The sequence below is a fragment of the Phascolarctos cinereus genome, unplaced genomic scaffold, assembly GCF_003287225.1.
Source record: "Phascolarctos cinereus isolate Bilbo 61053 unplaced genomic scaffold, phaCin_HiC Scaffold_5;HRSCAF=322, whole genome shotgun sequence".
Classification (NCBI taxonomy): Eukaryota; Metazoa; Chordata; class Mammalia; order Diprotodontia; family Phascolarctidae; genus Phascolarctos; species Phascolarctos cinereus.
Window position 1 is genome coordinate 440,918,245 of NW_027555958.1, and position 15,775 is coordinate 440,934,019.

Below are 15,775 nucleotides of genomic sequence, written 5' to 3' on the forward strand. Positions count from 1 at the left end.
TTATTTAGAAGAAATTGTTTTATTTCTGAATATAACTCTATATGGGATATTGATATAAATACCAAGAGCCCTACTTTATTCAAGAAAAAAAGAGAAAATTGACAGAAACAGTTTAAATAAGAATCAAATGCAAAGGGACAGTCACTCACTTTTCCCCTATTTTAAAATTATCACATATCTTTAGGGAAAATTATTAGGGTTTTCAAATGTGGTACTAGCCACAATTGGACAGAAAACTAAGAAAATCATGCCCCAGGCTTGCAAGCCTTGCATTTCAATAACCCTCACCCTACAAGTTTCCCACAAATCACAGGGATCCTGAGCTCTCTCCTTCAAGTTATGTTGGAGCTGAACAAGAGGGAGAAGGCTTGTCTTCAGAGTATGATACATCCACCAGTCTGTTCTTGGGCTTCATCCAGGCTCTTCTGAAGAGACTCGACTTGGTTTTGAAGCTGCTGCATTTCATTTTTGAATCCTTCTTTCAGTAATGCTTGCTGTTCCTGAAGAGAAACAACTAGAATTTAAGAGCATGGAAACAAAAGGGACCACACAGAATTCTGGGAATATTGTCCCCCTGATTCAAGTTAGCAGATCTCCAGAACCTCTAAATGACCTGTGGAATGTTTGCCCAAGGCTGTGTGCTGGAGTGAAAAGGGCTGGATAAGGGGCCAGAGTGTCAGCTTCTGCCATCAGTTGCCCTGGGGCGCCAAGGATTAAGGTAGGGTATGAGGAGGCATCAGAAGCCAGTGAGCCGAGAAGCCAAGTCAGAAGTGCACTGGCTGAGCATCCACACCAGCATCTGCAGTAGCTAATGGGCCTGTGGCCTCTGGAAGGAGCTGCTGGTATACAACAGAATACAGGCTAGATGCCTGCCTTCTCTTCTGGAAGAGGGACTGGCTGTTTTAAATCCAGGGGCATCTGCCTCTCAAGGTGCTATTAAAAAAAAGTCTATTGAATTACAAGGGATAATAGTAAAGTTTATCTGACAGATAAAGTCCAATAAAAACTTCAATGTAACTAATAAGTTCTACAGTTTCAAATATTAGCTGTCATTTACATAGTGCGTAGAGCTTTGCAAAGTACTTTTCTCACCCACCCCAGTGAAGTAGGTCGTGAAAGAAGTGACCATGTTTTTTATGAGAAAACTAAGACATGGAGAGATTATGAGATGGCTCAGAGCCATGTAGTCCCTGCATAGTGTCAGGTTCAGCACTCAGACCAAGAGGAGAAAGAAAAAACAAAGGAATCAGCACCAGAGGTGAGAGAGAGATATGAAGGAGGTAAAAAAAAGAAGGGAAGACAAAGGAACAAGCAATGAGAATAGAGAGTAACATAAAATTAAAAACATCCAAGGCAGCAGGAAAAAAGTGAATGAAGAGAGTTGAACAAAATGAAAAAGATAACAAACAAGACATTGGAGAACAATCCCAGATGTTCCCCAAACCAAAACCAATATTGACAACAATGGAGGATAAAGATAATGGAAGATAGATCAAGAAGATCAAATCTTAGATTAACTGGGATTCTAGAGGGTATTGAGAGGAACAAAACTTCTACTCCATAATGAAGATACATGTGAGCAAAGAAGATTTCTAAGAGTAGATCAGAGCTGACAGCACCCCACAAGTGGAAAGAGTTCATAGGATTTCATCATGAAGAAATCAGAAACTCCAGCTTCCAAGGTAGACCGTTATGAAATTTCAAAATGATAAAAATAAAGATTAAAGTATCAAGAAAGAAAAATGAAATTACTTAAGAAAAAATGATGGGACACATTTCCCCAGACTTCTTAACTAAAGTCAGGAAAAAACCCAAACAACTATAGTTACGTGTGTGTGTATGTGTATACATATATACATGTAAGCACACATACATACACATGTATGTACATGCATGCATACATATATACCAGCAAGTTCAGAGAATATTTAATTTTTTGTTTTATTTATCCTTCAAGAGTAAAGTGTGTGTATGTATATATGTGTGTGTATACATACACGTGAATACATATGCATGTATATGTGTGTAGATATAGATACAATATATAAACATATAGTATATGTAAAGCACATATATACACATATATACACACACTTTACTTTTGATGGGAAATAATTACAGTGGAAAATTATATTTATTTATATGAACTTTATATACATACACACAACATACTTGTAAACAATATAGTGTGTATATATACTCTAGTTTATAAAGAATGTTGGTGTATGTGTGTGTATGTATGTGTGTGTGTACTTTACTCTTGAAGGGGAATAATTGCAGTGGAAAATGAAATATTCTTTGAACTTGATAATTTTATCTGGATACAGAAAATGGCATTCAAAACCCAAAGAGACCTCAAAGAATTTCTTTTATAAAAGCTTGCTGTTGAATAGATCTGGGGAGAGTCTGTTCTAGGGAGACCAAATATGGTGTCAGGAGAGTTCCTGGTTCATAAACCAATCATTTCTCCACAAAAATACTAGGATACTTTAGCCTGACATTACATATACTCTGAAGTAGGGCATTTGATCTTTTGTAACAGAAATAGAAACAATTTAAGAATGATAAAAAAAAAAGTATTATAATTTTTAAAAGACATTAAGCAAAAAAACAAAACACTTCACCATTTACAAATGGAGAAGTAATGAAAAGGGGAAATAAGGAAAGGAACTGGCAATTCTGAAATAAGAATGTTTATTTCTAAGAAAAATGGAGTCATAATCATATAGTTGGAAAGACTGAAACAGTAGTTTATGAAATCTAAATTTACTTTGTTTCATTAATTGATTTAAGGTTTTGAAGAGTTGGGGATTATCCAAAGGGCAAAGGAGAAGCATATGATAGGTATGAGTAGGTACATTACCAATTATGGTTTGCTCAAGAAAATCAGGATAAGGGATGCTATTAATCAGAGAAGCTTGATTTGAAAAGATCGTGGGCAAGAGTGACAGGTTACCAGCAGACACTTCACATACTCCATTAGTGTCTTTGTCAAGAAAAGTCAAGGGAGTTGCCCAACATGTTGGGTGGCTCCTAGATGGAGGATTTATATGAGACCATTGTCAAGAGTTGTCTCAGATGAGAGGAAATGGCTTTGATTATCCCTTAAAGCTCCAAAGTTCTATGAATCTTTTTTTTTTTAAATACAGAATTTTAAAGATTAGAAACTACTTGTTATGCATGAATTCATGGATTGCTTACCCGGAGTTTCAGATCCAGGGTCCTCTTTTGCTCTTCTACTAACTGTTTCCTTTCTTCTTTCATCTTTTCAGTCAATTGCTTTATATGTTCCTGGTAGCTTCTATCCTTCTGCTCCAGCATCTCCTGGGTCTTCTTTTGCGTTTCCTCCAACTGCTTTCTAGCAGCCTCTGCAGCCTGAGCTTTGACACGCTCCGCTGAGGATAATGAAAAATTGGGGAAAATTCAAGACAGGTGAAGGATCACTGGTTGCTAGAGCAGCATTCTGCTCTGGTTTATTATCTCAATTTAAATGATTCAACTTCTTGGTGTTGAATACAGACATTCTCCAAGAGAGTAATCAACAAACAAGTGAACATACATGCCTACAGAGAAAGTTTGGTAACAAGAAAGAACTCTTTCTGGATACAAATAGTCAAGTTATGTTAAAGTAATCTGTGGAGGGCTTGCCAAGTGATCTAGGACCATGTTTGTGGACTTCTCACCTTCAATATCCTTTTGTTTTTCTGAGAGTGACTGGTCGGCATGCAATATTGCATCAGCTGTATCTTCCTTGGACCTCAAGTATTCCTGCAGAGTCTCCTCAGCCTGGCAAGGGGAAGACAGTGAATTAGCAAAAGGAAAGAAATCTGTTGGGGTAAATTCAAAGTTGGCTGTTCAGAAGACACTGGCCTTGACAGTGGGCCATTCCATTCGGCATTACTGTCGTTCACCTCAGAGCTTGGAAATGCCTCTTACAGTTCTGTCTGCACTTCTAGCCTGAATCCATTGCTAATGGGAGGGTTCACCTGTATCCCCTTCCTGGGCTGCTGGTGGTATTTCTCTTTCAGCTCCTTGGTCTTCTGCAGAAAGAGACTATAGCCCCCTGGTTTAGAGAAGGCCCCATTCTTCAATGCTTCCTCCAGAGGACTGAAAATATCCTGAAGCAAAGCTCTGCACCGTTTTGCCGACTCATCCAGGTTCTGATTACAAAAGGCGTCACGCTTGGCTTCTAGCTGGCTCTTTAAGCAACATAAAAGAAATGATGTGTAAAAGGTACAGTTGGGGTAATATGTCAATAACTTACCAGAATTTCTAGACAAGAATTCTAAAAAAAGAAAATCATGCCCTCCCTCCCACCTGTGCATCCAAGCAGAATCATGTCCTGGTTCTAGACTTACTTTTACAAGATTCTCTGCTATATCTGTCCTAAGAGATTTTAAAGATTATGGGAAGAGGGCAAATCAATCTGGAAAAGATGTAATTTCCTAAAGCCCCTTTCCCTTATCTTTGCCATAGACTACAATCCTCAATTCTTCAAACTCTTTCATGCTTAATCTTCAATTTCTCAAAATTAATAATAAATGTATTATATAATATCATAGCATATTAAAATATCATACCAGAATTATCAACCAGAATCTTTTAAAAGGCAGTTACCATGTGATTCTTTTTTCTTAAAGGAGGTTGTAAATGGACTTTCAGGTTTACATGACTGACTGAAGACTATGACTTTAGACTCTAGTAAGCTATTGTTCTCAAGAACAGCCTCATTTTCCTTTCCAGGCTTGCCCTCCTTCATGTAGACCCTGCTGTCCCATGAATATGAGTAGCCAAAGTACCGCCAGTTCCTTCTGGAATTTCTGGTCCACATCCTTGAAAGAATCCTTGATGAAGACTTCAATGGCTTCCCTCTCACATGTGGCATGTATGTCTAACAATTCCCGAAGGGTTTCTGTGGGGAACTGGACCCTTTTTTTCATCATCTCTTCATAGTGTATAAGGGCCCTTTGAACTGCAGCCGAGTTCTCTATTTGAGCCAGTGCCAGCACTGCATTCTCCATACAGGGCATATCTCCACTGGTGATGGCCTGAACATAGGTTAGGACCAGGTTCTCTAGACCTATAGAGAAAACAAAAATGCGAGAGGTCAGCACCATTAGGAGAATAGTCAGAACCTATCATTCTAAGTAATGGGTATGAACACTTCACTTTTCATTGTATCTTAATTATTTTATATTTTAGTTATTGCACCATTGGGAAGGTCTTGGACATAGAGTCTTGAAGGTTTTCAAATTACCCCTTGCCAACTCTAACATTTTATAATACTGTGAAACTTTCAGGAAATATTTTGATGTGGAAACAAGAAGTATTCAAAATGGTAATAATGAGAAGAAATGGGTAGAATAGATAAAGGTACAACCTCATTCCTAAACAGGGTAGCTCTGGCCATTGTCTTGATAATTCCATTTGTCTTCCCTCCTTTGGGAGTGGTCAGAACCTATCATGCTAAATAATAGGTATAAACGTTTCATTGTCATAACTATTGCACCATTGGGTATGAGATGTGCTACTAAAGGTTTTCAGGTTAGCCTTTTCTACCTCTAAGTTTTTGTTATATTTTAGAGAATTTATTTAGCCTTTTAGTGATTTCCTGCCATAGGGGCAAGGAGTGTCCATAATGGTAAGAGTGAATGAGAGACTATGGACAGGAACCTGGAAAGGTCTTTTGTTATCTAGTCCAGCAGACTATATCTTTTTCAAGGGCTTTCCTGAGAAGGTTCTCTTTTCTACTTTCTTCTCCTATTCTCTTACAAACAGTAGATCAGTACTGGAAGGGTGAATAGGAGAGAGAAAGGACTCACGGGGCCCATTGACTATAATGCCTCCCTGGAGAGTTTTCACATTGGAGTGCTCAAAGATCCAGGAGCAGAAGGTTTCCACTTGTTTCACAAATTCAGGATCCAGTTCACTGTCATGAAGTTTCTCCAGCTGGGAAAGCTTCTTTCTGTGGACGGGTCTGTCGAAAATAAAGCATTTCTTCTTGGGGAAGAACTGGCGGATACACAGACGAGGTAGGTTGAACATTTTAACTTCCTCAGGTTTGCCTGAGGGAAGGAAAGGAGGTGTCTTGTAATAGAGAACAGAGCCTGGACTTTGCACACACTCTAAAATTATATCTCCTTTCAGGGATCTATCTTTGGGCTGAGATGAGCTTATTTGTGTTAGGTCCTTGCATGTTGACTCCCTTGTTAGAATGGGAGCTCCTTGAAGGTAGGGACTGTTCCTCCCCCCCCCCTTTTTTGTATATCCAATGCTTAGCACTGTGCTTGGCACAATAAAGATGCTTAATAAAAGCTTGTTGTTGGTAATGATGATGATGATGATGATGATGATGAAAAAAAGACAAAGGACTTGTTCCTAAAATGGAAAAGGGGTTCAGATTTTCCCTGAAGGTAATAGTCTAGACTTCAGCCAAAGTGGGATGACTTTCCTTGTCTCCAGATAGGCAGGGAACCATAACTAGATAAATCTACATTCAGAATATAAAGTAAATTCTGGGGATGGTTTCCCATACCCCCTCCCCCCTCCCCTTACTCCCCACATCAGTGCCCAACTCTCAAGCTCTGGAACCTTTCTTAAGCTTCAGTGCGCTCTCCAGGTACTCATCAGAGGTGATGGGTTTCCCATCAATTTCCAGCTCCAAAGTGAAATCACGCACAGTCCACACAAAGTCTGGAAAGAAGCTCACAAAATCTGAGGAGTTTTCTATCTCATCAGTGTTGGGGGCAGATTTGCTCTTGATGCGCTCTGTCAGCTCAGTTACATAGCTGGGGAATTAACTAAGGAAATATGGCAGAAAAAAAGCACCAGCCCTTCTTCCACAATTCCATCAATTCTTTGAAATCTTTTACTTCCCCTTGGTCCTGAACAAATTTATTACTTTTTCATCATGAAGCACGAGTAATTTATCTGGAACTTGTGATATGTGTGTACATGTGATACACACACACACACACACACACATATATATATATATACACATATATACACACACACATATATACACACACATATATACATAATCACATGAATAACACACACACACATATATATATATACACACACACATATACACACACATATATACATAATCACATGAATAACACACACACACATATATACACATATATATATACACACACACATATATACACACACATATATACATAATCACATGAATAACACACACACACATATATATATACACACACATATATACACACACATATATACATAATCACATGAATAACACACACACACACACACACACATATATACATACACACACTCTCTTATACCTGTCCTTAGAACACGAGGATCAGAACATGGGCTGCAGAGAGATATCTGGGCTAAGTGTCGGCCCTCCCCTCCTCCCCTTCCCAAACGTACTCTTTGCCTGAATCACAGAAAGGATACTGCAGCTGGTCCAAGGCCTGCTGGTTGATGGTGCCCATGCTGTTATAGACAAAGGTGCTGCTCAGTAGCACGGCAAGGGCAAAGATCCACGTGTCATTCTTGTTATTGCCCTAGAAATCAGAACACATTCCCTGGCCTTATTACATGATACTTTCCCACTCCCGTGGCAGCTCCTAGATTACCATACCTGTATACTTGGGTTTTTGCAGGCCTAAGACCTATAACAGTATTAATGTGCTCTTTTTCATAATCAGGCATGAACAGTGCCCTCCCTTCTTACCTTCTCCACATCACCCAGCCCCTCAGTGTCCAGGAGAACAAGGGTGTGATTTGGTTTCTTGGGATGAGGAATACACCACATCCAGATGCCCTTGGTGTGAGATTGCACTGTGGAGCCAAGGGAGAAACCTGCACGAGAGTTTGCAGAGATGAGCATGGAGTAATCTGGGGACTTTCATATTTGAGATTAGTATATCATCTTGGAGATTAGTATAGCTGTGTAATGTTAGTTATTCACTGCAAGAAATTGGCTGTTTTCCCATAGTGAAGAAGAGAGGAGATTACATATAAGAGAATCAGTATTTTAAGTCTAATTTTTAAATTACACCAAAGAGATACAAAATAGACCAGTTGCCCAATCACCTCAAGAAGGAACATTTTCTTGCATTTCAGAGACCAGTAGAGATACCTAGAAAGTTCTTCCTTGTGGATTCTCTGTTCATTCACTCATGCATTCATTCATCCATTCATTCATTCTTCCATATATATATCTATCCATTCATTCATTCATCTATCCTTCCATCTATTCATTCATTTATTGAACTTACTTTTGCTGCGTACTTATTTTAGACAAGGTGCTCTCCTAGCAGTTATGAGTGATACAGTGATAAATAAGGCATGGTCTGTTCTCTCAAGAACTTCTATCTTCTTAGGAGATATAAGACATGCATAGAAAACCAAATATGCCTAACCCCCCCCCCCCCGAAATATGCCTTAGGCAAGCATAACATATGATAGGAATTTAGGGGAGGGAAATTTTGTTTCTTCGTTTAAGGACCTGAGATCTCTTCAGAGAGGAAGAGGTCTACCTAAATTGGGCTTTGAAGATTAAGTAGGATTTTGACCTGTGGAAATATGGCCAGGAGGAATAGGGAATGGTGTCAGTGAAGACATACAAACAGATAATAGTACAACTGGTTTGGGAACTAGTCCATTGTCCAGTTTGCCTGACTTCTAGAATATGTGAAGGGGAGTAGTGTAAAATACGTCTAGAAAGGTAAATTGAATACCATGAGTTACAGGATCCTAGACATCAAACAGAAAGTACTTCAGAGATCATCGAATTTCACTCTTCATTTTGTAGATGAAGTCAGAGAGACAAAGTGATCTGTTCAATTTACCTAGTTAGTAAATATGAGAATTGGGTCCTAACCCTATATTCTTTGACTCCCTTTGCTTTTCCCTCAGTACCACACAGCCTTAGTCATAAAGTTTATTAGAATGCTCATGTACATCACCATCACAGTTATCTTATTTCCAAAGGGCATCATGAGTCTTGTTCTAAGGGGAGACTAAGTCAGTGTGGCATAGATCAAACTTTGTGATGCCTTAGTTCAGGAAGACCTGGGTTCAAATCCCACCTCTAATACTTACTAGCTGCGTGTCTATTGTCAAGGACTTTATGCCTCAGTTTCTTCATCTGTAAAATGTTGATAATGAGACCAGTAGTACCCACCTCACAGGCTTGTTGTGAGGCTCTAATGGAATAAGGTATGTAAAATGCTTTGTAAATTTTAAAGTGGTGTATATATATGGATATATATATATTCATGCATGGAAGTTATATATTTGTACATAAGACATATAATGTGTGTGTATACTATTATAGATTGTATTTTTATGAATATTACACATATATATTATATTACATACATACACATCACATACTGAATTCTATAATTTATCACATATATACAGCTAATAAGTTACTTATCATACATGTGCATGTTGTTATATATGTACTTATTACACATATAATATACATACATTAATATACATACATGTCTATATATCAGATATTATTAAGGCAAAGTGGAGGAAATGTCTGCTTTGTCTTCCAGATTGCCCTAAGGGGTCTAAAGCAGACCTTAGAATGAGACCTTGCCTTTCCAGGTCTATCCCTCCTTGTTAAAGAGAAGTCACCAGAATGAATAACATATGGTTACATGTCAAAGGACTAACCCTACATACCATAATTTTGATGATTGCACGTACCTGATTTTTTCCCTGCCAGCTTATTCATTAGGTAGGACTTGCCGGTGCGATACAGGCCCACAACAGCCACCACCACCATAGGCTCAGTTATGGAAGAGAGAATCTCCAGGGATTTTTGGTTCACTATCAGTTCTTCTTTCGTGTTCTCAATTAGACACACTGGGGCTGGCATGTGGACAGCAGTGGCCATGTTGAAAGTGGTTTCTTATCTGCCAATGGAAAGTGTGGTCAAATAGTCAGTGAGAGGCCCAATTTTCATTTCTAAATACAGAGCCAGAACACAGCACTCAGAGGACTGCTGTCCTTCTGTCATTTTGACTCTCTGATATGTGTGATAGGAGACTCTCTTCTCCCTGAAGAACCAGAGACTTTTCTGATCTAATCAGCCTAAACATTTGCTTCTGTATTTATCTTCTGTCTCTTCAAATCCAGTCTACAAGAAAAAGCAGTGATGTCTACTCTATTTGTCTCAGTCTGTGTGAATCTGAACCATAGGACTGGACAATTTAAACCCAGAAGGAGCCTTACAACACATATAGTCCAATCCACTCTCACAGTATGTGTGAGGAAAATGTATTCCCGTGAGGCTCAATGATTTGTTTCAGGTTGTACTGTAGCTAGTGAGTAGTATGGAAGCATATCTATTAAGGATCTCTATTTTTTTTGAAATGTTAAGAAATAATATTAGGATAGTGTCCTGTCCTAAATTCCTTAGTCTCATTTGGATAGAAAACCTAATCTGTATTTGATCAAATTCTAAGGAAACAAAGTCTTGCACTGAAATCTTTTTACTATATTCTTAGAAAAGGCTGACCTGTTTCTCAACGGGAGGGGCTTGACTGAGTCGAGAAGGAAACTGGGAACCCTGAAACCAATAAGAACCATAACCAAACTAAGAGGAGGAATGTGCTTTGATTAATCTCATGAAGAGCGGCACCCTTTTTCTTCACCCTTAACCAGAATGATCTATTTTAGGGAAATGGCTCTTCACTGTGTGGAAGTTGTTACTATTATTCTGTTTAAGAGTATGGATTCATTCTCAGAGTAACGCTTTAAAATGCATAAAATACATAAAATTACAAAGAAAACAAATTCTATTGTAATTGTGTGCTCAAAATATTAAACAAAATAAAAACTTCTGGACCCCAGGTTAAGAACTTTTGTCCTAGCAGAGTTCTGAGAGTATTGTTATCATGTTATCTCTTGCCACCATCCTCTAACAGTTCATGAGAATAACGGGGGACACAACAGTGCCCTTGTAGGGAGTCAATGGGAAAAGAAGATTTACTTGCCATATTGATTTTGCATTCATTTCTTCCTTCATTTTTTCATTCAACAAGTAGGTGGCTGTTACAATGTTAATAGTGACTGAATTGCTCTGGGAGATACAAAGATGTCTAAGAAATCATTCATGAAATCTAGTCCTTTGTCTCTCATGTCCTAAACCGGACCTACTATAGGTCTTTGGGTCTGTTACCTTTTCTGGTAATAGTTTGATAATGTATTTCAACATAATTTGGTATCTCTGAAGATCTTATGTTTTTTTATTTATGCATTTAAAAGTATCATTCTTAAATTGGAACCACAGGCTTTCCTAGACTGCTTAATAGGTCTATGGCACAAAATAGGTTAGGAACCCCTGAATTCTTGACTCAGTCTTGCACTCCTCATTTAAGATACTTCACCCTCTCTTTTTTTCTTCTGCCTGTGCTTTGCCTCTTGTCTCTATCCTTCCAGTTTTTGTCTAATGCCACTCTATTTTTCTGATCCAGATTCTGCAAACACTCAAGGTATCCTATTACCTTGACTCTGGCTACAGCCATGAGGAGAAGTCTCTTGATTCTTTATTGTGGTGAAGTCAGTTTTCCTAAGAGCATTACACTGGATTGTGGATTTGGCTTTGCTTTGGGGCTTGAGGATATTATGACTGTTTGGAAGAGTAGTAATAAAAGTCCCAGAATTTCAGAGCTTCCAGATAGCTCCTTGGCCATTGAGCCCAGCTAGCATTTCAGCAAGAATCTTTCTCACAATCACTGAGAGTGATCATCCAATTATTTCTGGAAATCTTTCCATGAAGGAAAACCACTGTCTCTTAAGGCAGCCTATTACATTTCAGGGCAACTGTAAGTTTTAGGAAGATTGTCCTTATGTCAAGTCCCTATTTCTACCCTTGATCCATCACTGGGGACCCGCCAGAGCAAATTCAATTCCTCTTCTGCTTCACAGCCCATCAAATACTTCAAAACAACTAACCCTTATTTCCAGGCCCAACATCCTTACTTCCTTCTCCACTATGACATCAGTCATCCCACAGCTCTGGTAGGTCTCCTGTGGATACATCTAGTTTATCCATATCCATCGTAAAACATGCCTGACCTAAACCTAACACTCCATCCAGAACTGAACACATGACTGAAGATGTATTTGACCAAGGCAGATAGGCCCTAAGAACCCTGTGGTCATCCTTTACTCTCTGTTTCCTCAAGCCTGAGCTGGTATAGAAAGTTTTGCAGGATGGCTTGTGAGGTACAGCTAGGCTCAACTCCTGCCATGTGATGGTCAGTTGGAGGACCTGGTCAGTTTTGTCTGGTTCAGAGAAGACTCAGAGGGACCTGTGAGCTGTCTCCAAGTGTTCGAAGCATTCTGCTTGGCCCCAGAGTGCTGAACTGGGAGCAGTGGGAAGAAGCTACAAGACAGGCACGTCTAGGCTTGGGGTAAGAAGTTGTCAACAAGCATGTATTAAGCATCTGCTATGTGCCAAACTTTGTCCTTAGCGCCAAGAATACAAGGAAAGGCAAAAATAGTCTTTCTTCACAAGGCTCTCCCAGTGTAATGGGGGAGGCAACATGCAAACAACTATGTACAAATTTTCCTTGCAATTTTTTTTTTTGGCTAGGCAATGGGGTTAAGTGACTTGCCCAGGGTCACACAGCTAGTGTCAAGTGTCTGAGGCCAGATTTGAAGTCAGGTCCTCCTGACTCCAGGGCCGGTGCCCTATCCACTGTGACACCTAGCTGCCCCCTTGCAATTGTTGTACAGTTGTTTCAGTTGTGGCTGGTTCTTCATAACCGTATTTGGGATTTTCTTGATACTGAAAGTAGTTTGTCATTTCCTTCTCCAGCTGATTGTACAGATGGGGAAACTGAGGCAAACAGGGTTAAGTGACTTGCTGAGGGTCACACAGATGGCAAATGTCTGAGACAAGTTTCAACTCAGGAAGATGACTCTTCCCCACTCTTGTCCTGTCACTGTACACACGGTGGCCCCTGCCTGCCCAATTAGAACTGTTCAGAAGCAGAATGGGTAGCCTTGGGGAGTACATTCCTCCATACTGAAGGTGTTTAAGTTGATAGATGATCACTTATTAAGTACGTGATTGAAAAGATTTTGGTTCATATTTGGTTTGGACTAGATGGTCCTTCAGGTCTTTGAGTTCTGAGATTCTGTGATGTGTCTTTGGAGGATTTTGGGTTTTGCCTTATCCCATATTACACAATGATTTGCTACCAAATGAAATTTGAAAATACTCATCTTTGTATGCACAGAGACATGTATGAAATACACATGTACAGATTTACATATATTTCACATATATATTTTATGTTAGTTTAGATTTGAATATGCATGGATACTATATATATATATATATATATATATATATATATATATATAATATATACTTACACAGAATGTCAAGTTTTATTTATATGTATGTATGTATATGTGCATACCCACATGCACACAGAATGTCCCAAAAGTATCAGCACACTATCAAGTTATTAAAATGGATAATTGCAGTAAGACTTTTGGGATACTCTGTATTGTGGGTTGTTAAAGGGTTAGAAATACAAAGCAGTGTGGTACAGTAGAAAGAACCCTGATTTGTGGCCATGGACAAGTCATTTAACTTCTCTGAACTTCAGTTTTCCTTTTGTTAAATAAAGAAATTGGACTTATTGAGGATGGGCTCTAGGATCTTATAAATTGGGGCTGGGAAGTTATAAAGAACCTCATTGCTTCTGTCCCTTTCACATATGGTAATTCTAAAGCCTTTCCCGGGCTTTAGGTGTTCTCCTTCATCTGCCAGAGACCATCAGGTGACCTCCTAAGTACCTTTTGGGTTTGCTGATTATAGGGCCCCATAATTGCCTGTTATCTGCTTTCCTTAACGAGCCCCCGAATGTTTGGTCCTTTCTACCTGTCCCCTTTCTACCTGAACCCAACTTCTTAGGACCCTTGCTACCCTTTTCTGTGTAAAGATAGTATCATCTGTTAAATGGAATGAAGAAGAAAAAGAAGGTAGAGAGAATAGAGGAGTGAACCAAAGAGAAGAAGGAAGTAAAAAGCACATTAAAAAAGTCAAAAGAAAGGCAGTGGCAAACTGATCAGGGATCTGGGAGTCTAGCCATAGAGGAAGGGGCTTAAGGCAGCTTTGGTTTATTTGCATATGGAGTTTGTTTTAAAGAACAGTTCTGTTTAGAATGGAAGAAGTTTCCCACCAAAGAAGATATGAGAAGCAGTAACTGAATGTTGCCAGTGTTTCTGTAGGACAGCCCATAGGATGTGCCCTTAAAGATGGCAAAGCTGGCAGAACTCATCATTTCTCTCCTAGTGGGAGACAGTGCCGTAGTGAATAAAGTGCTAGACCCAGACACAGAAAGATTTGAGTTGGAATCCCACCTCAAATAGTTACTGGCTCTGTGGCTTGGGCAATCCCTTCACTTCTGGTCTCAGTGATCTCATCTGTAAAATGGGGGGTTGTGTTGTTGGACCCAATGACATCTAAACTTCTTCCCAGTTCCAAACTGATGATCCTATAATAACATAGCTACCATTTCTGGGTGCATGCCACAGTTTCTGTGTAGTTACTAACTTACCCAGTAAAGAGCTCAACTTTGCTTTCATTTCAGTGTGCCTTTCCCTTCTGCACAAAGTTGTTCTTTTTAGTAGACTTATGAAAACCTGGAAAAGCCGAGACCTCAGTAGCATTGGCATAAAAGATGGCTGAAAGAGCTTGGAAGTCAATTTTATCTGTCTTTGGAAGAGGCTGTGTGCCTGGGGCTATGAATGTGCTGTGTATGTTAAGAGTTAAAAAAAGAAGGCATAATTGAGATAAGTTGTCATGGGATCATGGTATCCTAGATTTGGAGATGGAAGAGCCTTAGACTTGTCCAACCCTTTCCTTTATAGATAACTAAAATGAGGCCCAGACAGGGGAAGTGATCCCCCCATGTGAGAGTTGGTGAATGAGAGGCATGATCTGAATTCACAGCCTCTGACTCCAGAGGTGCTTGTCATGGTCAGGAGGTAAGCCCAGGTGTGTGTGTTTGCTTTGTTTTGTTTTGTTTTTGTTTTTGTTTTTGGTGGAGGAGAGGTGAAAGGGAAGATAGACTAGGTAGATTTGTAATTTCATTGGCTTGGAAACTCTCAACAGAGGAACTCCCCTTCTTGTGCAGACAGGCATCCTGCTCCATAACTTGTAGCCTTACAGAGATCCCTGGGACTCCTAGGGCTTGAGTGCTCTGCCAGTATGTGTCATAGGTAGGACCTGAACCCAGGTCTCCCTGGCTCTGACACAGCTCTGTCTTCTGTATGCACTGCCATGATGTAAGCTCAGTTTGGAGCTCCCATGACTAAGCAGTCAGTTTGTTTTCAGTTGTACATTTCTCTGAATATGTGCTTTAAATTGCCTCTCTCACAAAAGTCCTCATTTGTTTGTAGCCTGCCCACACCCACCAGGTGGTTCCTTATTACCCTGTGGATGATACTTAACTCCCATTCTTCCACACCTGTACAGTTTCATGATTTATAGTCAGTTCTAAGTCATCAGAAAAATATTGTTGTTAAAAAGATTATTCTTATTGTTGCTGCTTCTGGGAGCCAAGATGGTGGAGTGAAAAGGTGGTTGCTCTCACTCTCCCCTATCAACCTCTGAAAACCCAGAAAATATCACCCCAGGAAAAAAACCCCGGAACACCTGAACTAGAAGAAAGACGAGGAGCAGCAGTACAGCAAATGGGTCTCCTAGTGCCTCAGCAAAAATAAGGGAGGCAGAACTACAAGG

The 15,775-nt window shown here is 39.5% G+C and overlaps 1 protein-coding gene across 1 annotated transcript in view; it reads right to left on the reverse strand.

The window, feature by feature from the left end:
- The window catches only part of LOC110209978 (guanylate-binding protein 2-like), a 24,791-nt gene continuing 9,016 nt past the window's right edge, over nucleotides 1-15,775 (reverse strand). The window contains exons 2-11 of the mRNA XM_020988774.2: nucleotides 9,712-9,920; nucleotides 7,718-7,845; nucleotides 7,438-7,547; nucleotides 6,592-6,788; nucleotides 5,823-6,065; nucleotides 4,800-5,080; nucleotides 3,987-4,199; nucleotides 3,684-3,786; nucleotides 3,202-3,395; nucleotides 1-500 (exon numbers count right to left, since the gene is read on the reverse strand). Of these exons, the coding sequence (XP_020844433.1) occupies nucleotides 375-500; nucleotides 3,202-3,395; nucleotides 3,684-3,786; nucleotides 3,987-4,199; nucleotides 4,800-5,080; nucleotides 5,823-6,065; nucleotides 6,592-6,788; nucleotides 7,438-7,547; nucleotides 7,718-7,845; nucleotides 9,712-9,901 (1,785 nt within the window). The 5' untranslated portion in view covers nucleotides 9,902-9,920 and the 3' untranslated portion in view covers nucleotides 1-374. The remainder of the gene's footprint in view (nucleotides 501-3,201; nucleotides 3,396-3,683; nucleotides 3,787-3,986; nucleotides 4,200-4,799; nucleotides 5,081-5,822; nucleotides 6,066-6,591; nucleotides 6,789-7,437; nucleotides 7,548-7,717; nucleotides 7,846-9,711; nucleotides 9,921-15,775) is intronic.